The 24059-nt window shown below is 39.5% G+C and overlaps 1 protein-coding gene across 3 annotated transcripts in view; it reads right to left on the bottom strand.

The window, feature by feature from the left end:
• The window catches only part of tspan4a (tetraspanin 4a), a 166824-nt gene that overhangs the window by 30518 nt on the left and 112247 nt on the right, over positions 1-24059 (bottom strand). For all 3 annotated transcript variants that reach the window (XM_005930767.2, XM_014336296.2, XM_005930766.3), the window contains one exon: positions 10780-10854. In XM_005930767.2, the coding sequence (XP_005930829.1) occupies positions 10780-10854 (75 nt within the window). The remainder of the gene's footprint in view (positions 1-10779; positions 10855-24059) is intronic.

The raw sequence follows: 24059 nt of genomic DNA, 5'->3' as shown, positions 1-24059 counted from the left end.
GCTGAATGTTTTTCTAATCTTCTGTTGTCAAGGTTTGTTGAGCCTGTGTGAATTGTGGCCTCAGTTTCCTGTTCTGATCTGACAGGAGTGACCGGGTGGGTGCTGCGGTCCAGCGGATCAGCAGTAAACCAGCAATTTGTGACATACTCACACCAGTCTTTCTAGCACCAACAACCATGCAAAGTCACTTTAATCACATTATACCTCATTCTGATGCTCGTGTTGAAATCCAGCAGGCTGTCTTCATCATGTCGACATGATTACCCATATAAACATTGCTGCTGTCATGTGATTGGCTGAATAGATATTGATGTTAACTATCTTTATTCATTAAAAAAAGGTGACATCTTTTAGGGACAGATTCCTCCATACTCTAGGGCAAGAGTTGGCAACCTTTAACACCCAAAAAGCCATTTGGACCCAGTTTCCATGGAAAAGAAAACACTGGGAGACACACATACTTTTTTGCATGTAAAATGAAGACAACACTGTACATATATGTATGTTATCTTACTTTTCTCCATACTTGGCCTACCTGGGGTTGAAAGGTATTTTAAATGACACATTTTTTAATTTCATTCAAACTGTGAGTCTTTGGAACAAAACTCCTTTACATTGTGTGCTTTTTATTCGTACTGTTGGATTTCCATTTCCATTATAATCATGTCTTGAAAAAGAGTTGTTTAGTGTGACTTTTGGAATTGATTGGGGGAGGTAAGCTGCACAAATTTGCCCAAACTAATTTGCATCTTAAAAATATTTTTAATCTGACAACCAGCCAGATTGGGCAATTTTCATGTTTTTTCAGCACAGCCCAAATGAGTTTTTCTAAACAAGCCTAGTAATGTCACACTTTGTGCCACTGTGATTTTTCCAACGAAATAAACTCTCACACTATCAGAGCGCACACCCAGCTCTATATGTTGTCCTAAAGAGCCAGTGAAGCCTTTGTAATATCACAGATGTTCACCTGAGGCTAACAGTGCTCAGAGGGATTGTAAACCTTTGCAAGAAGCCTTTTTGGATTTTATGATAAAACCCCTCAACTGACACTGTTTTATCAGACACGAGGTGAAATACTCTCTACAGATAAGTAACCACACTTAGTTTCTATTTTTCAATCCATAACACCAGAACCACTGATGTAGGCATTGCATGTACCTAAGACATTAGGCTAGCTCTTACTGTGCTGCATCTTAAGAAAATAAATATATAATCTGAGGCAATAAAATATACCTAGGAGGCCAACTTCAAGTAGGCTTGAACTTGTTGAATTAATAGGAAGGAAAAATGTAGTTCAACTGAGAGGTGAAACTGAAATTAGAATCCCTCTGACGTGCAGGTATGACTTGAAGCATAAAAATGATGCACCGATAGAGCAGGAAAAAAACTAGGTTTAAAGACGTAAAAACACATACGCAATCAGTCACATTGACTTTCAGATTCTTTTGCCCCGTCTTTTACCTCAGAGTAGAAACACGCTGTCCTGTTATGTAAACTCTGATGAAACCAGGTTTCTTCAGTGTAAAAAGAAATCTTGAGGAGACTAAGATGTAAGTTGTAGAATAATTTACTGCGTTAACTCGGTACTAAGCAGAACTGGGGCAATCACACGGTTTTCCACCTCATATTCTGAGACTATCCTTCCACTGGGAGCATTTGAACATAGTTCAGACAAATATTCTGTTCATCCTCTCATTCAGATAGGATACTTCCTAATCTTTTTCCTATGGCTCAGCTTTCTGACTTTCATCTGCCTGCAAACACAAGTAAACACACTCTAGGCAGGTGCCAGAGAAAGGGTTCAAGGTCACCAATACAGACAGGCGCCCTAAAGAGGTGTTGCTATAGTGCAGAGCCCCTAGACTTAACCCTAGACCTTTTGTTAAAATCCCCATCCTGCCATACTTTACTTGTGGATGTTGATAATGTTGGTAGTGGTTTATGAATGTAATACATGGAGACCCTATTTACAAATAAAAAAAACACTTCATCTTTTTTGCTTGTTTTTAGGAATAAAACTCCTCATTATGTTAATTTTGTCCTTATTAGAATCCTCAATTATAAAGCACCGTGATATAAATGCAACATTCTTCATCATATCGGGTTTCAATTACAAGTTGACGAGATTTAAGTATATTTTTGCCTTTTGCCTGATTGCAATTCAAATTACCTATAATAACCATGTTTGGAATTCCTCAACATCATCTGCAGTAATCAAACTGCATATTCCTCCGCTGCACTTATTCCAGCACTCCACAAACAAATGTCTTGTCGGTTTGCCGATCATCTCAATTTGTCTCTCATATAAACATCGCCCTGACGTGGGTGTATTTTAGTAACTTGATTAGCCAGGGGTGTTTACTTAATTGCATTACTGCAGTCGGCATGAAATGAAAATTTCTCACGCTTGAAATGTATTCTGACAGTGGTGTGGCATTTTGATATCTTGACAAGCTAAAATGTTTTGATGGCTGATGCCAGAACAGTAATGATGTGGAAAAAGTGGAGCTATCACACGTTAAACAGGGTTTCAGTGGGTTTCATGTACCGTAGATTCCTTTACTGCATGAACGGTTGCTCTTTAGCTGTATATGAAGTACGGTAGATTGTTTACAAGCGGATACATTTTCTCTCTCCCTCCCCGTATCAAGTTATTTCCCAATTTTTCACGTTAAGGCGAACAAAACTGGAACATGGCCAAGAAGACGAGACACTGATGTGAGAGCGCCTGACAGCAGAAACAGGTGCTGGATCTCATGAGAAATGATGCGTGTCAGCAGAATTTACCACGATCCATTCTCTCGCTGGAAAAACTAGATATTAATTTCAAACCCAACCAACAAGATGAAAGGTGTTTCACTTCATTGTTCACAGAGGCATGAAAGTTCACTTAGGATTATTTAATAATGCTTTGCTTTAACCCATCTATTTAGCACATGAATGATTTACAACACAATATATTGCAGCTATGGGTACATAGGAAATGTGTTCAGCAAATTTGTATGGACCATCTGTTCTCTGTAGTCTTTAGAGGCTTGTAAAACAACCCTTAACCGTAGGCCTCCCTCTTAATGACACATTGTGATGCTGATTTGTTCACCTATGCATTCATTCATTAAAAGAAGTAGTTTAAGTCGCTTATTTTTTTTGAGTTGCTATAAACCTCTCCAATAACATTCGATTAACTTGAGTAAGCACAAAAACACCCCCTCTTTATTTTTTAATAAGAGAAAGGTAGGACTGGGTAGCACTATAATTCCTTTTCTTTGGATATGTATGAATAACATGGCATTGCTACTAATTGATTACACTGATGATTCTCTCCTGTATCTGTGCTAACATGAAGCTCAACCCAGCAACCCACTACACTCATGGTGTCACAGCTTTGCATTCTTAACAAAAACCAAAAACAAAGGAGTTTCCATGACAAACTCTCTCTGGCATGTACAGCGATAAGAAAAAAACATTTTGTACTGACCTGACTTGTTCCTCAAAAATAGTTCAATCAACTGAAAAAGGCCAAAAGACTAAACCATCCTATGAACTGAAACATAAAAACATAAACCAAAAGTACAACTTACATTTTGAAACTTAACACATTACAGACTGACAGTAACGGCCTATTTAGTCCATCACAGGCATGATATGAAATTAGGGCAGTTGCCAATGTCTACGTTTACTACTTTGCTTGGCTACTGTGACAAACTGCACCCCATTCACACACTGTCAGGGAATCTTTCTGGCAGCTTAATGGTTAATAAATAAATGATTGGTTTCCAGATTTTGTATTTTTTTTTATTTTTTGATGTGTGCACTATTCCTCTGCAGGTCTCAACTACAGCCGGGTTTCCTAAATTGACACTCGTTCATGAAAGCTTTGAGAATATCTGACTTCCTCTGTCATCTGTTGTCTGATTAACTTCAGGATTTAAGTTTGGCATGACTTCATTTGGTAGTTAGTCCTGGGATCGATGGGAATAACACTGGTTTTTAAGCTATTTGATTGTAATCCAGTAAATATAGGAAAATTCTACCATCATTACCAAACCATGGAAAATGTTTAAGAGAATCCATCTCATTACTGTTTTTATATGCCAGTTTATTTTACTGTCAAAATAAAATGAAATGTAAGCTAAGTGATTATGTACATTTATAAATGTAAATATGTACAACGGACATCAAAGTTTGACTGGAAATCAGTCAGTCAAGATCCACTGATTGAATCTATTCCAGTGATTTTAGTTATATCTCATAGTACCACATTTTTTTATTAGGTCTGATTGGATCTGTTCATTTGCATAAGGAAAAGGCATGAATTAATATTTATAAAGGATATTTAATATTACATGTTTTGTACATCAAGACTTCTTTTTTTCTACATCAGTGGCTCATGATTTAGCTGCTTGTTTCCAAACCATTAACTAATTGTTTGCACTAATTGTTTGTCTGAGATTAACAGTCGCAAAAACATGTGGCCAGTATTTCATATTAAGCTTTTCGGTGTTACAGTACAACAAGAAACAGGGACACTATTATATTTTAATGTTATATTTTAATGGCCAATACCCTTTTGGTGTAGTGGGTAAGCCTGGCCATAGCTCTTTGTGACTTCCTTTTTACGATTGCATTAGCTCACCTTGACGGGTCCCAAAGTGCACAAGCGAATATGTAATTACTGCTACCCATGACAGACACCTACTGAGGAAATATCTCATCTTGCTCTTACCTCATAAGTACCAACGTGTAGAGCTGAGGACACAAATGATCCTGACAGGATGAGCTACACTCTAGAATGATGCTCATGTTATGATGAAGCCACAGCAGAACAAAGCCCAAATCGCTTGCTTTTTATGCCGCTTATCGGCTTTTTTGATTTTACGAGAAGGCTGAACAAAACTCCTAAGAAGAGGCTTCATGCAGTCACCAAACATTACAGTAAATGACAATGAATGAAAGCTTTGTGATTCTGACAGCAGAAATAAGTTTCTCAAATCCACTGGTGTTGCAGTTTTGTAATCGGGCATAATTACACAAGAAATTTGCTTGAATTCAATTTATTTTCCACAGATAACAGAAAAACAACTAAATGGAGAATTATGAATGAGGAAAGCAGTTCATATTAATGAAGTCTATAAAAAACAATCTGTTTATACCGTAAACAACTTAAAAAGCAAATTTTTAGTAGTGCAACTTTTTCATTGCTGAATTATGCAATCATCTAAATGCAGATCAGATTTGCATGATTTATATTTTTAGTGACAACATAAAGGCTTTAGTTATTTAAGTTCAGAGGATTTTAATAGAACATAACTGAATAAACAATAGTAGCACTTGTAGAGCTGTGTATTATATCATATGATTAGCAGTTCACCAAACTGCCTGTTTATTCCTCACCTTACTGAGAGCTGTGAAGTTTGTTGTTGTCATTGTTGTTGTTTTTTTTGTCTGAACTTTCATTGTTAATCCCTCTAAGAGTATGGCTTCACAAGACAAGTTGCCTTTAATGGTCTTAAGAGATATACTCTTGACTTAAAGTTCTCACTATTATGTTAATTTTCCTTTCTCTCAACCCTTCAATTTAAATCTAAACTCCTAATGTCACTATTGTCGCATTTTCTTAGCAGAAGCAGACGGAGCACGCCGAGGTGAAATCATTCCAGCTGAAAAGTGAATATGATAAGTGTTCCTAAAAAAAGAACATCACAGGCTGATGACACAGAGCAGTTTAAGAGTATCTGAGAGCAGAGTTCTTCTTTTCATTTTAACTCATATATGTCAAAATGAAACATTTTTGCTACAGGGCCTTTGTTGCAGACTGTGTTTGAACTCAAAAATCCCAGCAGATGCAGAAGTCTGCTGGGTATCAGTGTTGGTGTCAAGCAGATATTGGATTTGAATCTTAAATCAAAGAGCATTCTTACTTCATAGATATGTCTATTTGATTGATTTCATTTCAGCCGCTCACACAGTAAAGGAGTCTGTGTGTGTCTCAGCACTCACAACCAAATATTGATATCTGGTGGTTTCATTCTGCAGTGGACGGCTGTAAAACCAACACATCTGTACAATCTACTGCAGTGTACAGGAAACTAATGTAATAAGCTTTCTAAATCAGTGTACACAAACAGCTTTTTCATTATTGATTGGTTAGGACGAGAGGTCCTATCAATATAGTTGTGCAACAGCTTTATATGGACCCCGGGGGTAACTTATCAAGAACCCGGAGGAGGAACGGCCAATAATTTGAATCACTTGTATTGACCTTTTCAGTGTTACCACTTTCCAGTGGTTGGTTTCCAAGTATTTACTCTATTACTTGCACTTTGGTTGAGACCTTTTAACACCCGTTTCGCATGTCTGGAGATTAAAGTCTACAAACTGTTGCTTACAAACACCTCACATTATTCTCGATGCCTCCAACTTGAAGGTTCTTCCTGATCAGCAGCTTGCAGGTATGGTTTAAATTATGTGTGCTGAACTCACCGCTGGGACGTATTGGAAATTGTGTTTGATAAGGGCCCCTTGTTTTGTTGATTTTTTGATACTAGGCTTGTGAATGACAAATGGAGAAAGACTGTTTTTTTGGGGTCTTGAAGCTGCTGCTATAAATGATAAAAGGTTTGAAATGAAATTCTTTCAACTTGCCAAACGGATCCTGGAATTTCCACTTCCCCTTCAGCTCTCCATGCATGAATGTTATTGGTTGAACTGGCTTTCTCCTGATATTTCCTTCTTTAGGATACTTTGGAGAAACAATACACTGTCCACACACCAGACGTCATTTAAATGTGTGATTAACACTAAGCGCTTATTTTCTTGGCATATTATTGTGCTAACAAGCACTGGATTAACTGACTACACTTAAGAGGTGTGAGAGGCTCATTAGCCTTTATACTTAATTTAATGCAGAGACCTTTGTTGTTATGAGATTAGATTTTCTCTGCGGCTCAACTAATAATACAGCTACTGTGACGTATGATATTATGATATTATTGGTAGCAGTATGCATCACATTGTACTTCTAATAGTGCTGCCAGTCTCCTGATCCCTAAACAAAATAGTGCAAGTGATCTGCTGTTTCTGTTTCTTTGTTGGTGCTTGTCCGACGGGGTAATTTTCCCGCGAGGTGATAAAAATGCCAAGAGGACAAGGCAGTAAACCCACATGGAGATAGTATAAAGCACCATACATCAATTTTCAGTACCACCACCCCACCCCGAGTCAGACTTATTTTTATTCCCTTTGACATTCTGAGCCACGCTGGGTCCACTGAAGTTAACCTCACAGGACCTTTTCATCATCCTTAGTAGCCAACAAAGTGAAACAAACGATGACCATTTCAGGTGCATGCAAGATGTGTGGGCTGTTGCAAGTAGCTTGCAGCTACATCACAGAGCTTTTTATCAGTGCTAAAGCAGGTGTAATAAAGCAGACCACTAAGCGTGACCATCCCTGAAGACGGGGATGGAGTTCATCAAAATGCACCTACTGCTGCACTCGGTTTAAGTTATGGTAACTGGAGGGCTTTGCATACGGGAGGAATGACATTGTCTTGTACTCCCAGCAGCTTCCAGGATGTTATTATAGTGATGGAGGAGGTGTTTGTACGTCTGTACTCAATAACATTTCTGTTTGACATCATAACACAGTAAATTCTCCCCAAATAATAAACACCCCACAGTGTTTCTTTTGGGTGGAAAAAAAAAATCTATATTATAACAAGACATTTCAGACTTTTACACTATGTTCTCCTACAACTAAAAAACCTACTACTTGTTTAGGTACAGCTAACTAAAACGAGTAATCACCCTCTTGCACTGTGACAACGGCTCGGCAGCCCTTAATTGGATAAGTGGATGGATGGATGTCAAATATCTTGAAACTGCTTAAAGCTGTCATGTTCCCCGTGGATTCCCCATCCTTTGTTGTTGTTTCTAGTGTTATCTTATTCCCATTTCCTTGCTCGCTTGTCTCTGTTGTCATGATTAATGTTTGTCTTCACATTTCAGTGTCTTCATGTTTCTGTTACTTATTTTTCTTCTGGTCACATCATGTTTTTTTTGATAAATTTTGGTTTTACTTCCCATTTTTGTTCCTTTCCCTCCACTGTGACTTTCATCTGCAGCTGTCTGTAACTCCTTTGCACCTGTACATATCTAATTACCATCTGCTTGTGCTCTGTGTGTTGTCCTTGTACTTTACTTTTTTCCTTTTCTTATTGGACTTTGATTCTTCATTTGATGGCCAATAGCAGCTCATTTTATCAGCTGTGCCTAATCTGGATTCTGTATTTGGTCTTTCTAGACGCAGCACGTAACAAGAGTGTTTTTTATGATTTAATGTTCAGTCAACAATGAGACTAAAGCTTGTTATAAGTAAAATCAGTTAGTATGCTACCCTGTAGGAAAGTGCATTATGCTCTGAGCACCAAACATGCATCTATCATTTGCTTTATGCAGGTTTTTTACCAACAGCAGCAGTGAAGCAAATTGTGCATTAACTAACAGGTTTGTTTCCAAGTTAGAAGACATTTTTCAATCTGGAAACTGGAGCTGAACTTCCACCTGGAGCCATTTCAGGTTTGTTTTGACCATCTATGCTTGATTAAGAGTTAAAGTAATGGTTTGTGTCAAAACAGGCCCTTTTATAAAATGTCTAAAAGCTCGATTTTCTACATTACCACAGAGCTGAGTTCCATCCAGTATTAAAGTAACATCACACGGATGAAAGAATAACTAGATCATAAAAACAGCTTACACAAAAATGACTTATGCGGTCGTTTCCTGAGGGGGTCTTTGTAATATTCAAATTTTTTTGTAATCATTTTTCCATTAGGGTACAGTTTCTACTATATAAGGATACAATAATACTTTTAGGTGTCCTGCGTCCGGCTGTTTAAAAAGCGAGAGAGTTCACCCTGTTAATGGCCACCCATTCTTTACTGTGAATGATTTCCCACAGTGCCCAAGCTCTGCAGAATCCCTAACATTTTTTTAAAACTTTGTTCTGTCGTTAATCGCCTCCTGGGTAGACAAAACTGAATTATTTAGAGGTTGAATAATGGGGTACACTCAACATTAAGGAACACAGATACTAAGGTGAGGCGTGACACAAGACAACATTCATTAAAGGCTAAACAGAGTACCGCTGATTGGATGAAAGCCCAGAGGAACCTGCAAGTCCACAAGTATTCAGAGAATTAGAGTACCAGAGACAAACTGTGATGGAAATATGACACATTAAGCAATTCTATGATCGTGCCAGAATTATAGCAGCGAAGACATAAAAGCCAGAACAAAGTAGATGCAGGTCCAAGGTCTACAGCTGGAAACATCATCCGAATAAAAACACAAGGAAATATCAAAGTAGGTTGTTGTTTACCAAAATCTACAAAGAAATTACTACCAGGGTTGTCCTTGGCCTAAGTCTTTGGTGGTAGCGGTCTCTGTCCCAGCAGATGAATAATGTAATGGAAGCAGTTGTGAAATTTCCAGTAATTAATTACAAGGCTCTACAGTTTGCGTCCACTTCACTTGCCTGCTTCTCTTGATGATTAAATGATTAATGATTTCAATCGATGAAATCAAAGGCATAAAAGAAAAATACAAGCTTAATTTTCTCATGAAAATGGTCCAACTTCAGCTTGCTTGAGGCGTTTTCTTAATTTTACATTACAATGAAAAAATGCTTTTATTTCTTTTGTTTAGGAACTGCTTATAAGACGAACAGTCTCTGTGGCTTTCAATTATTGCTACGAGTAATGATAATTTATTGATTAAAAAAAAGCTGAATGAAATCAAGATTTTTATCTCCAGTAATGAAATAAAAATACTTTGTTGCATGTTACACAAAATATTTAAAGGGGGAACCATTAAATTATACAAAAGCAAATTGTTTTTATTGTTCACTGCAGTTTAATTTGCCCACTCATTTTTGTTCAATTTCTAATTGTAATTTTAGTTGTGATGACCAACATAAAGGAACTGCGATAAAAAGCGCTATATTTTAAAATATTTATCCATTGATTGCATTGACCCAGACTTACTCTGCAGTGTAATTCGCTGAGTAATCTCACTAATCTCATCAAGTCTGATTAAAACCCACTGTCAACATGACGTCTGTTATTCTCAGTTTGATGGATGTTTGTGGACAGAACGCAGAAAGTGTCGGTGCCTTCATCTGTGTCTTTACCGTTAAACAAGGCATAAATCAAGCTCTTTTACTGATTGTTAAAATTTCATACCTATTTCAAAAGCCAGCCCTCAAGCCCATAATTAAAACTAATATGTGAGGAATTTAACATATCCGTTCAATGCATTAATAAAACTTCAGCTGAAAATGTGAAGGGATTACAAATTCATATTAGCAGAGGGATGGCTCATCACCTTATTTACTCTTGTCTGACTTGTTTATTTACAACGAAATTCCTCCAAAATAGATGAGCAGAGATGAAATATGATTTATTAACAAGGAAAGGAAACTGTGACACAGACATCTCTCCAAAGGCGCGTGTGCACCAGCCCGAGCCCCATTGAGCCATTGTTTATGCAAAATGTCAGCTGACATACGCAGCACTGCTTGTATGAACTTCAAAACAACCTCGCTACTGAGCTGCATCATTTTGGATGCCAGCCCCACTTTGAAACATCGACAATCTCTCTGACATATGAAGGGCATGCAATGTATTGGAGAGTTTCTTCTACAGTCATTAATATCTTGCACAGGTGAGGAAAACCCATAAAATATAACACGATGAGAGTAATAGTGGCAACTTACCTCATCCTGGTAGATGAAGAAAAGCATGATAGACAGAATTTCCAGGAAGAAGATGAGCAGGAGCAGGATAAAGAACTGTGGAGACACAAAGTGGAGAGTGAAGACAAATGAGTCATTGAACTCATCATTTATCAGTACAGTACAGAAGGACAACAAAGGAGGATAATAGGAGTCTTTATGTGGAGACTAAATGAATTGGACAATAAAAAGAAGAGAAAACCAGCGTGTTTGAGAGAAAAGTAAGGAAAGCAAGAAATGAGCAGAGACTGTCAAGTAAAGAAGAGTCAGCCAAATAGGAGCGATTGAAGCCTTTATGTTTCTAACTGACAGGTCAAGAGTACAGAGAGAGGCAGAACGAGAAGGAGATGGGCTATCAGTAGCACAGCTTGGGAGAGGTGATATACAGTTTTCTTCTACTTTTAAATTTGTTAGAGGAGCCCCATTTTATTCCTCACCAGTCCCTGCCATCCTCTCCTCTCTATAGAGGCCAGGCGTAGCTGCTTGATGGGCGATACATCTTCTTCCTGCGGGTCCATTTGAGTGCTTAAAACAGTTACGAGCTCATCCATCACCTACTCTGCTAGGACATGGCTCTGTCTCTCACACATGGAAGTGAGTGTCTGAAACGCTGAGGAGTGAAACATTTTGAGAGGCAACTGTACAATGATCCTGAAGGTCATAAAACTATCTCAATGAAACGGCACCACGATTATCGGCTGATCTCTGGGGACAAATACATGTACACACGTCAGCGTTATGCAGCAATTGAAGATTGAGACTGGTCGAGCTATTCTAGCTGGCAGGCTGGCTTAAAGGTTGCAGGCAGTCAGCTTCCCTGCCCACCCTTTTAAAAAGCTGACATACACTATATCGCGAAAAGTATCCACTCACCCATTCAAATCACTGAATTCAGGTGTTGCGATCACAGCTGTGGCCATAGATGTATAAAAATCGAGCACCTAGGCATGCAGACTGCTTCTGCATTTATGAAAGAATGGGTTGCTCTCGGGAGCTCAGTGAATTCTAGCGTGGCACCGTGAGTGATGAATCATGCTACTCTGTCTGACAATCCGAAAGATGAGTCTGGGTTTGGCAGTTGCCAGAAGAACCGTACTTGTCTGAGTGCATCGTGCCAAGAGGAGTTTGGTGGAAGGGGGGATTATGGTGTTGGGCTGTTTTTCAGGAGCTGAGCTCGGCTCCTTAGTTCCAGTGAAAAGAGCTCTTAAAGCTTCAGCATATTAAGACATTTTAGACAATTTCATGCTCAAAACTTTGTGGGAACAGTTTTGGGATGGCCTCTGAGAGAGCATCAGTGCACAAAGCAAGGTCTATAAAGACACGGATGAGTGAGTTTGGTGTAGAAGAACTTCACTGGCCTGCACAGAGTCCTGACCTCAATCCTTTGGGATGAATTAGAGCAGAGATTGAGCGCCAGGCCTTCTCAGTATCTGACCTAACAAATGTGCATCTGTAAGAAAATTCCCATAGACTCCTGAACCTTGTGGAAAGCCTTCCCAGACAAGTTGAAGCTATTATAGCTGCAAAGAGTGGGCTGGCATCATCTTAAACCCTATGGATTGAGAATGGGATGCACGTCAAGCTCATATGCGTGCGATGACAGACGAGTTAATACTTTTGGAAATGGAGTGTATCACAACCACCTCTAAAGGAACTCGTTTTAAGGAGCGGCTGAGCGTGCGACTGCTGTGGTGACCTCAACTGCAACAATTTTAGAGCCTTATTTATGGGACAATTTAATGTTAATGGATTTTTTCCCTCATTCTTAAATCAAATTCACATTTTCTTGGAACTTTGTTTACATAAAGTCACTTTCTTGTTACTTTGCGACCTGAAATCTAAGCCTCATATTTGTCTGCGTATATTTGTTGACACCCTTAAACGAGCTGAATGAGCTGTCAGCTTTCGTGTTGGTGATGCTCTCAGATCTGCCGTCAACTATATCTTGTTTTGATATTGAAGAAAGTGTAAAAATAATTTTCATGCAGGGTTTGGAGTTAAAGAGATTCTTTTATGGGTATCTGTTTGCTTTATTTGATTCATGTAAGAGAGCTGACTGAGCCATGAGGGACAGAAATGAGCTTTTAAGTAAATTGTGACAAGCAGCAAGCAGAATTTGTTCTTTTCCTTTTTTTAAATAGGACACTTGAGAGGTTCGGGAAACAAGTTAAGAGCCGGCATTTGGACTGTTAGTGCTGCTTCGTACCAACCCTTAGGTAAGCATTTTAACAATATCATTATGCACTGAACTGAGCATGGGAGCATACTAACCTTAGCATGTAGCTCAAAGCACTGCAGCGCAGCATTACTTTACACTCTTGTCTGGGTTTTTTCAACTCAGAAACACTGAAAGAGCATCACAGGGGGTTAAAACACAGTACAAGTAAAGTTTTCATGGCTCCTCTGTCCTCTGTGTATTCCAGGTGTTTTCTTGACAGTGGATGTGAGTGTTGCTAGTTCACAGGACTGGCATCAAGTGGGCCCCTAAGGTCTTTTGGCAGCACCTGCATGAATGAATCACTAAGCGTGGAAGGGATGAAAGTCTCAGTGGCAACCCTGGAAGGTGATAGACCGACTAGGTATCAAACTGATGGCAGCATACAACCCACGGTGCGTTTGACTCACTTGTGCTCTTCTTCAAGAGGCGCTCTCAAATAACCATCTGAAATCAATTTCTATTGTTCTGTCAGCCTTCATTTTCTGAGCGATAAAGACCTGTCTTGTGTGAAATTCCAGTAAACACTAATGTTTTTTAGTAGCTAAAGAAGTAAAATAACATTCTCTGATGTGGATTCAAGAAATTTAATATTTTGGGATAATATGATTTTTTTTCTCTCATGAACTACAGTTTTGTAATAAAAAATATCAAGAGACAATTTACGTGTATAATTAACATACACTAATAAACAAAGCAAACACATTCCAGCAAAACTATAAAAATAGCAAGGATCAAGTCTGATTTTCTGCTATTTTGACTTTTGCGATAGTTCTTGGTCTGTTTTGATCCTTGAAGGAAAATATTTTCCCCTATCGAGCGTTAAGTGAGTAGAGACTGAATAACTGTAGGCTAGAAATTCAAATTTACATTCGGTGCAATGGTCAAACTTTCAGCGCAGACTGATTTTGCCGCAGGCATTCTTCCCACTGTTATAACTGCATTTAGCAATTCTTTTCCACAAGAAGCCAGACGGAGTCCAAATATGAACAGAAAACATTTGTTTATCCCAATAGCAACAGAATTCTGTCATTTTTAGACTTGTACAGAGACAGATATACATGCTAACTGGTGTTAAGTAGCATCCATCCATCTTCTTTCGCTTATCCGGGGCCAAGTCGCGGGGGCAACAGCCTAAGCAGAGAAGCCCAGACCTCCCTCTCCCCAGCCACCTCCTCCAGCTTGTCCGGGGGAACACCAAGGCGTTCCCAGGCCAGCTGAGAGATATAATCTCTCCTGGATCTGCCCTGGTGGGACATGCCCATAAGGCATCCTTGTAAGGGTAAGTTAAGGTAAGGTTTATTTATGATTTGGGCATCCTTGTCAGATGCCCAAACCATCCTTGACTGGCTCCTTTCGATCTAGAGGAGCAGCAGCTCTAGTCTGAGCCTCTCCCGCATGGCTAAACTTCTCACCCTATCTGTAGGAGAGAGGCCAGCCACCCTTCGGAGGAAGCTCAATTTTGCAGCATGTATCCGCAATCTCGTTCTTTCAGTCACTACCCACAGCTCGTGACCATAGGTGAGGGGAAATTGAGAGCTTCCCTTTTACACTCAGCTCCCTCTTCACTATGATGGACCGGTACAGCGTCCACATCACTGCAGCTGCAGCACCAATCCGTCTGTCGATCTCCCGCTCCCTTCTCCCATCACTCGTGAACAAGACCCTGAGTTACTTAAACTCCTCCACTTGGGGCAGGAACTCATCCCCGACCCGGAGTGGGCACTGCACCCTTATCCAGCTGAGGACCATGGCCTCAGATTTGGAGGTGCTGATTCTCATTCCCACCGCTTCACACTCGGCTGCGAACCGTTCCAGTGCAAGCTGGAATGCTAGGTAGCATATGAGGAAAATTCTTCATTCACCAGGTTACTTGGTCTGTAATGTACACACACACAGCAAGGTATCTTATTGGTCAAATAATTGTATTAGTGCTCCTAGTGGCAACACCCCCAAATTATAAACCCACAATGCAATTCAATTGAGGGAGTTGTAAAAAAAAAAAAATTATACCTGTTTTTTTTATTTCTGCTGTATTACTGAATATTAAATGGAGGAGGTGTAGAAACTGACTTGCCAATCTCGAGGGGGCCACTGGAAGAACTGCAGTTTTCTGCACTTCTGCTCCAGCTTGATTATTTATTCCTGGAGGTCACAACTTGTTTACAGCTCCTGCTGCTGCTGCTGGAGCCGCTTTTCAGTTTTTACAAGTTTTTTAACATTTTTCTATTTATTTTTTGAAAGTCCTGCATCACAACCCCGATTTGGGAACACTGCATGTTTTAGTGAAGAAAAACGCAAAAATGCTATTTATATCCTCTCTTCAGTCTTTCAGTGGTTCTCCGTGTTTTGGGGTGTGTCTCGCAGTCTGTGAAATTACAAGCAAGCAAGCGGACATCGTTTAGAAGGAGAAACCGGCACTCGCCAGCGCTCGCAAAACAAACAGACTCATCCCCTGTGGCTCTCTGCATATTTCTCCATCACTCTGCTCTTAATAGGAAGTTTTTAACTTCTCCTTTAGACCCCAGGCAAAAACCACACTCAGTGGAATCGTTCCACCGCAGAATACTGCTTTCTGCTTTTCTAATATAATACAAGAAAGCTATTAAATAAGCTTGAGGAATTTCAAGCTGCTGCTTTCAGTGGGTTACTATTATCAAAGGGCTGAAGAAATTAACTGTAAGTGATGAAAATCCATTTGTGAACTGCATAGAAATACTAATAATAATAAAAGCAATAACAGCGTGCCAGTTACGTCGAGTGCAGAAGTATCAAGCAGTTGCTATCTTGATGACATACAATTCATTTAATAGGACAGAGGCAACTTCCCAGTACTTAACTTTCATAGCAAAATGTATTTTTCTGTGTAAAAGTGTTGTTTTAATTCAGACGTAAAATAGGAACTTTTTTTCTTTCCAATTTGCTCTGCAAAGATGTTGTCTAAGATCACTCAAACGTTACATGCAGCAGGCAGTGGAGATACATTTTTAGATCCTCATGCTTTAATTGTGCCGTAGTAGCTTGAGCTCAGACTTGTAATGATGTATGTGCAAATGACGTGGAAGCAACACATCACCACCAAACCTTAAAACTGAAGTGGGGTTGTTTTGTTCTGTCTGTGCACTCGCAGCAATAAATTATTAGAAACAAAGACTTGGATCCCATTACCGAAGCAGACTCAATATGTTTCCCCTGAAATGTCATTATTCAAACTGAAATAGGTTATTCTGTTTACAGCAGTGGCTTCCAGCCGCATAAGTACAGAAAAAAAAAGATTTATAGAAGATCAAAGTAAAAGAAAGCAAAATGAGGCTTTTATGGAGTGAAAACATTACAGCTTACAAATTTGTCGTCAAACGAGGCTGATTTTTAAATAGTTACTCTGATTCTTTGCTTAAGTAAATAAGTCAGTGCATTAGTAGCACTGTAGCCAGTTGAAGAGGATCTACTGTTAACACACACAGAGACATGAAATCTTATAAGCAGCCCTGTGCATTCGCTGCTTTTGTAAGGGGTCACAAAGTGGGATGTCATATAAAATTTACCCTTAGGAGTTACAACAATGGAGCTTAAACGGAGGAGGAGTAAGACATTTATAATCGATAAGCACAAGTACCTCTATAAGCAAGATAAAAGTCAAATGGCTTTATTCCAGTTGTGGCAGGCTGGTGTCCTGCAGGTTTTGCTTCCATTACAGTTTTTCGTTCCATGCGAGCTAATGAGCCACAGCTGGCTTGTATCTCGCTGATGCCTTCAGGGAGCAGCAAAAAACTGCAGGACACCAACTCTGGATAACAAGAATAGATGTCTTTTTTTTTCTTTTTTTTAAGAAAAAAAGTGTTGTATTTAAGTAGAGTATTTCAAAGCACGTGTTGTAATTACTCACTTGAGATCTGGGATTTATTTTTCTCTTCATTTAGCTCTAATATAGCTGAAGAACAGTAGCTTTTATTGGTCTATAAAGACTAAAAGTGAATCGAACACATTATGAAAATTTATGTAATGGACTCCAGAGGGTTCCTTGCATATATGCTCGTGTTATTTACATCATGACTTGTTTGGGCAGCACTGCTGATATGGCTCTGCAGCACTGAGTGGCGCCTTAGGATGAGCTGTTCTCAAAGTCTAGGCATGGCGATCAATGCATGCTGTGATTTCCTTGCAGTATGAAAGCGTCAGTAGCTCTTTGTGTCTTGACAGACCAGCAAGACTGGTGAAGCAGTCACGTCAGCCACACAGTCCATGAGAGCCTCCAAAATCAATATCTGAGCCCTTTAGGCCTTTAGCGTACATGGAGGGAAGCGTTTGAGGTGATAGCCTTGTTGTTTTCATGTGGTGGGTCTAAAATTTTTACAGTTTCTATCCCTCAGACCCATGTGAGGCTGTTCAGTGCAAACAGCCTGCGTCCACTTTCATGCAGTGATCTCACCTTTCTTGATTATCTGTCGGAAGAACCGCCACATTTCTTTAGTGCCCTTTGATTCAAAATATATTGACTTTAGAAACTGACTGGTTTGAAACATGGCTTTAATTACCCATTTCCTTGTTGAAAATGGGAGCGTCCCCAAATGGCTCATATTTTCAAATTAAATGGACAGGGTATTGGATTTGTGTGCAAATCTGTTTTAATGACCAGAGTTCACATGGAACTCCAGCTAAAAACACCTTTCTTATCAATAAGTACATTTGTCTATCTGTAACATGTTTTTGTGACTTAGACGCAACAATTACACAGAAAAATTAATCATAAATTACTGATCATCTTAATTCCTGTTTGTGATTGGTGCAAGGAAATGTGATATTCCTATTTCCACAAAAGACATGTTTATTCCTGGTATCACTTATAAATGTCAGTGTTATAAAAACATATTTTATTTGCTCATAAGCTGGAGGGCAATGCTCCATTTTTGCATGCACTACGTCAGTAGAGTCAGAGGAACATGAACAACAATCTGACTTGTAAGTGTTCAAACTTTGTCCAACGCTTCCCTCTGCGTATGCTAAGTACTAATCTTGTACAGCAATCTCACTTGATAAACAAGTTTAATTACCTTGTTTTGCTATACTACTTAGCAGCTCTTCACCAAATCAAAACAGCTTACAGTAGGGCGAATGGATTGTGTTTACTTCTCTAAAGTATTTTTATTTCATGTAACAGCAAGTGGTGGCGCAGACACCACAGACAGTAAGTTAACACAATGGTGGGTCATGCAGGGAGATTTCTTGTTATTTCACAACAACCTCCAATCCAACAGCTCCATTTTTTGAATGGCCGCTTGTGGCTGGTTCAAATAGTGAATGAAGATGTTTATAGCTTGGTAGAAATAGACTTTATAGCTACACTGACCGGCCACTTTACTAGTGATACCTTGCTAGTATCCGGTTGGACCCGCTTTGGCTCTCAGAGCCTTTTTAATTCTTTGTGAGAAATTCAACAAGGTGCTGAAAACCTTTCTCTGAGATAGTGGTCCATATTGAGTTGATAGCATCACACAGTTACTGCAGATGTTTGGGCTGCATGTCCATGATAGAGATCTATTATTCCACCACAACCCAAACGACTGCTGGACTGAGTTCTGGTGACTGTGGAGGCCATCTGAGTACAGTGAACTCATCGACATGTTCAAGAAACCTGTTTGAGATGATTGGAGCTTTGTGACATGGCACATTATCCGGCTGGAAGTGGCCATCAGAAGATGGATACACAATGCACAATTGTTACCAAGGTTCACAAAATGTGCCAAGACGATATCAGTCACACTAGTACACCACCAGCACCAGCCTGAACTGCACCATTCAAATGTTACAGCAGAAATTAAGACTAAACAGACCAGGTGATGTGTTTCCAGTCTTGTACTGTCCAGTTTTGGTGAGTCCATGTGAACTGTACTTTCAGTTTATGTACTTAGCTAACGGGATTGGCACCATCTATTTGAAGGTTCAACATGTTTAGAAGTGCTTTTCTGGGAGTTGTTTTCTACGTCACTGCTGGCTTTCTATCTGCTGAAAGCAGTGTGGCACCACCAACTATGCCATGTTCAAAGTCACCTAAATCACATTTTTGCCCCGTTCTTATGCTGAATTTGAACTCCAGCAGATCGTCTTGATCACGACTTACTGCCATGTGATTGGCTTGTGATATATTTGCATTAGCAAGCATTTGCACAGAAGTACTTAACGAAGCGCAGCTCACAAAAACTGTACAGGAATATAATAAATCCACAGCAGACCCAACCATTTGTTCATGCTTTTCAGCATACACTTTCTTTATTCACAGTTGTCGTACTTTACACGGTCGACTGCAGCTTTTCAGCTCGCAGCCGAACACACACCAACAACAACAATCAGTCAGGACCCAGCACTGGCTTTAATGCTGGTGCGACGTGATCGCTGATGCCACTCAGGTGTGTCCGCCTCGCTGCAGCCACGCCACAGACCATGCCCCGCCACAAGGAGGTTATTTCCTTAGAGAGTGTCTGCCTGAATTGTACTAAAGCTTGAATTCATGCATTATTTCACAAGTGCCTGCTCACAGTCTCCTAGGCCTCATATTAGCTCATTTCGGTCACTGTACCTATTAACTGTGTTTGGTGTAATTATCTAATACATGTAAATAATGATGCTGACACAATATTAAAGAATTCTTGCTCCAGTTTGGATGAATGCAACTCATGTAATCAATAAAATGCGAACAATTGCATTGTGGGATTGCTACCAGAAGTCTTTCCACACAGTAGCAAAGAAATGGATCGATATTTACTGTCAGAATACCGATATAGCGGTGGACAGCAAACAGAGTCCACCATCCAGGGAATAAGAACTGATTTTAGACATGAAGCTAAAGTTTTTCTTGACTTGGTGTTGTGACTTTCTGAGGTCTTTCCTGGTTGCTTGGCAACATATCTGTGATGACAGATCTCAAGTAACCTTTTCTTTGTATTGAGAGGGAACCATTACAGTAATTACACTGAAGTGGCGAGTTTAGTCAGAGTTTGCACATCATCTGCATCTAAACTAGGGTTAGATATTTCATCAGCTTACTACCCAAACTTTAAACCTAAGCTTTACTTCACTGCGCAAACCTTGATATTTCACAAGTGTTCAAATTCATTCTAAATCTCAAACAGTAACCTCATGCTTTCTGTGTGGGTAAAAATATTTTTTTAACAAAATCGTATTAGTATTAGTTTAAAGCTGAATTAAAAAAGATTTAATTAGGAGCATTGCAGACTGTTTTTTCGAGTTTCCTTAATAAATTTACTCTAGTTAATTGAAGTAACTTTATCCAAAGCATTGTTAAACATGGAGGGCACATTAGGAAAAAAAATGGTTATGTACTAAAAAAATATCAGGATGTAGTTTTACATTTATATGAAAAACAAAGATATCACTCTTGCCTGAATTAAGGAACAATAAAAGCCTTGTGTTTTTTGGAAATTATAACTGATGTTTGGTGATACAAATTAAAAAATGTTTGCAGAAAGCAATGATGTTTATTCCAGCACAGAGTGCAAAAGTAATTCCTCAAATATCTCACAGCAACACTGCAGTGCTCTGGGTCTCTCATCAGCGAGCAATATGCTAATTAGCTCTAAAATTTGAAGCGAGATGAATCTTTTCTAATCTCCGTGAAGAACGTGCTGTTCTGTCACTCATTGATGAAGGCTTATAATTTGCCTAGCCTCGTTTTATTGACACGGAGCAGGGATCGGTCTGGTCACTGTCGGGAAAATGTCATGGATCACGTTAACGATCGACACTAAGACTCATTCCCGCAGAGCTCATAATTGCTTTCTCCTGCTGGGCAATTTTCCTAATGATTAATTCTATTTTTTACCCACATAGAATTATTCTTCCAGATAATTCTGTGAAATGCCTGATGTGTTTGTCTGTTTTGTTTTTCAATATTTATCAGTCCTTCAAGCATCTGGGTTGAAGGATACCTGTTCACAGAATCGTAGCTCAAGTTAAAGTTTGTTTATATCATAAACGTGGTTGATATTTGATGATTTCATTGGTATGATAGCACATTTGCATGTAGCTCTCTTCTAAAGCAAAGATAAATCAAGTGTCAGAAGCCCCAATTGTAAACTCACACTTGGTTAAAATGCATCATGGCACTCAGCTTTTAAAAGAATTATGTTTTATATCTGTATAAGTGATGGTAGATTATAATATTGATCAGGCTGAAAGTTTGGTGGAAACACTCCTTAATTGTAGTTAATATTTGGACATCTGAAGTGTGCTTTGAAACTGTTGACATAGCCACAGGGAGTTTTTAGTTTTTATCGATTTGAATGCAGGAGAGTGGGCTAATCTGCCATCTAGTACTAATATAATTTTCTAAAATAACTACTACTACATGAAAAGCCAATTACAGTTTGAAGCACATGAAACCACTGAAGGAATAAAAATCATTTCAACTTCCAGAAAAAACATTCCACTTTGGATAGTATCCTGTCATTGAAAAAGTGATAAATGATATTGTTTTCTTGTTTTAATATATGATGCGTAACTCTTTCTGTGATTACAACAGTGCCCCAACAATATCCACAGAGCTTGTTTTATTGGGATTAGCAAGGCTACTAAAAGTATTTCTAGGCATTAAACTGAAAAAGGTTAGTAGGATCCCTGACAATAAGTCTAGGCCCCCATATGGCCCATAAGCTAAAGCTGAGATTTTTCTTTTCCTGCAAGTTCAGGGAAAACCAGGAGCTCCTTATTAACAGTATAAATTTCATTCACGTTATTAAATTGTTTATTACTGTTATATTACGTGGTTCTGTTCATTTTTGCTGAGTTTTAAAAAAAACTTTTCTGTATGTAAACTATCAATGTGTCCACAGACAGAACATTCAACCTGCAGCATGTTAGCAATGTCACAGGGACTCCAGTGACCACAGATACTGAATGTTTGCTCCAAGTGTGTCTCGGCCTGGTGGTCAGATCCCCGGCTGCTGAGGCTGTTGGGACATGGAACGCCATCTTTCTGTTGGGGGATGAGCCTAAGTTGGCGTGTGAGGCTGAGAAATATCAACTAAAGATAGTCGGGCTCACCTCAACACACAGCTTGAGCTCTGCAACTAGGGTCCTGGAAATGGGCCAGACTCTGTTCCACTCTGGAGCTGCCCTTAGTGAGAGCCAGCAGACAGGGATGGGTATTCCTTTATTCCCTGTCTCATAACCTGTACGTTAGGGTTTCAAGAGGTTTTTTTTTTACCTGCCCTTTGGCTCAGGGTCAACCTGGAAAGGCGTGACAGGGAGGAGCAGCCTGCCTGACCCGAAACCGAGTGCTGTTCTGGTATTGGACTTGTGTGCTAATCACAGCTTGTCCATAACAAATACTATGTTTAAGCATAAGGGTGTTCATAAGCGCATGTTACACCAGGACAACCTTGGTCACAGGTCAATGACTGATTTTGTGATTGTATCCTGAAGTCTTTGGCCATATGTCACTTGGATGAGGAGACGAGCTGAGCTCGACTCATCACTACTTAGATGTGAGTTGAATCAGTTGGCAAGAGCGGATGTTGGGGATGTTGGACAGATATATTTAGGGTGCACAGAGCTGTGGCTGCAAGTAGGTGCCTGTCATGTTGCGGTAATCCCCGAACCAAATGGTGAAGCCATAAAGCTGAAGAAGCAGACTTATCGGTGTAGGCTAACTTGTGGGACAGATACTGCCAGACCAAGTGCAATGTGACTCAGGCGGTAGCTGAAGCAAAAACACAGGTCTGGAGGACTTCAATGAGGCAATGAAACAAAGTGATTTTGGTAAATATTCACCCGATTCTGGAGTGGAAAGCTATACTATACTCACACAGTGTACAGTAAAAGTAGAAGGATTGCCACTGACTTCAACTGAGGATATAGCTGAGCAGTGGAAAGAATACTCTAAGGATCTCCTCAATCCTGCTGACACACCTTCTGTAGAGAAGGCAGAGTCTGGGGACAAGAGGATGACTGGCCCCTCACTAGTTGTTACTGATGTAGTTACGTTTGACTTGAGGGCCATCAGAGGCCAGGAGAGAGAAGAGAAAGCTAGCACGGCCAGCGATGAGACAGAGGCTAACTATTATAGCTGTACAGTAACATGACTGGGTACTGGATTGACTTTGCTAGCAGCGAGAACTTGCAGACAACAGGAGTGATTGTAGAGCTGATGTGATGCAGCTCCTGCTCCTGTGATTAGACAGTAATCAGGACACAACTAAGAACAAACAAAATGACAAAGACACAACTGCATGAAGTCAGAGTCTGAAATGCAGAAAAACGGAAGAGATTTGAGATTTAAAGCACATGTAACAGAAGCTGTTTAGCTTGCAGAAGGCAGGCAAGAAAATGATTGGGCTAGAGCGATGACGACAAAATTAAGTTTGGCAGGCTGGAAAAACGGAAGTGAAGTAAAGAATACACTAACAGCCTGGAAGGGAATGCAGGCAGAGGAGTGAATGCAGATCTTCTTTATTGAACTTCATAAGCTTTATTTTGTGGTCTAAAGACCCAGAAAAACCCTTTATTGTGTAAATCAGTCTATTGTAGCTATGAAGCCTTCCCGTCTGTCAAGCTAATGTTAGCATTAAAACAGCATCACTGTCATCACTATTGTTAACAGTTGTTGTTAGATATTTGCAGAGATATTCCCCTTAAAAACAAGACTTTAAACCCCAAAGCATACTCTGATTGTTGTGCTCCACGTGCTCTTTGCCTACCTCAGATATAAAATGAATGTGACCAATATAGTTTGCTCACCAAAGCAAAACTAGGCAACAGTGGTTGACAGCACTAAAAGCATTTTTATGAAATGGTTACCTGTCAAATAACCACAACATCATATCAAAGTGTCCCAAAACTGAAAATCATGCTGTATAAAAATGCAGCATGATTTTTTAGACATGTTGCTTTATGAAAATTCCTTATTATAGTTGTCATGACAATAATAACCCTAAAGGCCCTCTTGCAATCGGATCAAACAGAAGCACATAAAACTGTACTTATGTTATGCACGGGCGCGCGCACACACACACACACACACACACACACACAC

The sequence above is a fragment of the Haplochromis burtoni genome, unplaced genomic scaffold (genome assembly GCF_018398535.1).
Source record: "Haplochromis burtoni strain Fernald_Lab_line unplaced genomic scaffold, NCSU_Asbu1 Contig_135, whole genome shotgun sequence".
NCBI lineage: Eukaryota > Metazoa > Chordata > Actinopteri > Cichliformes > Cichlidae > Haplochromis > Haplochromis burtoni.
Note: the sequence above shows the minus strand (reverse complement) of the source record. Positions and strands in the feature narration are given on the sequence as shown.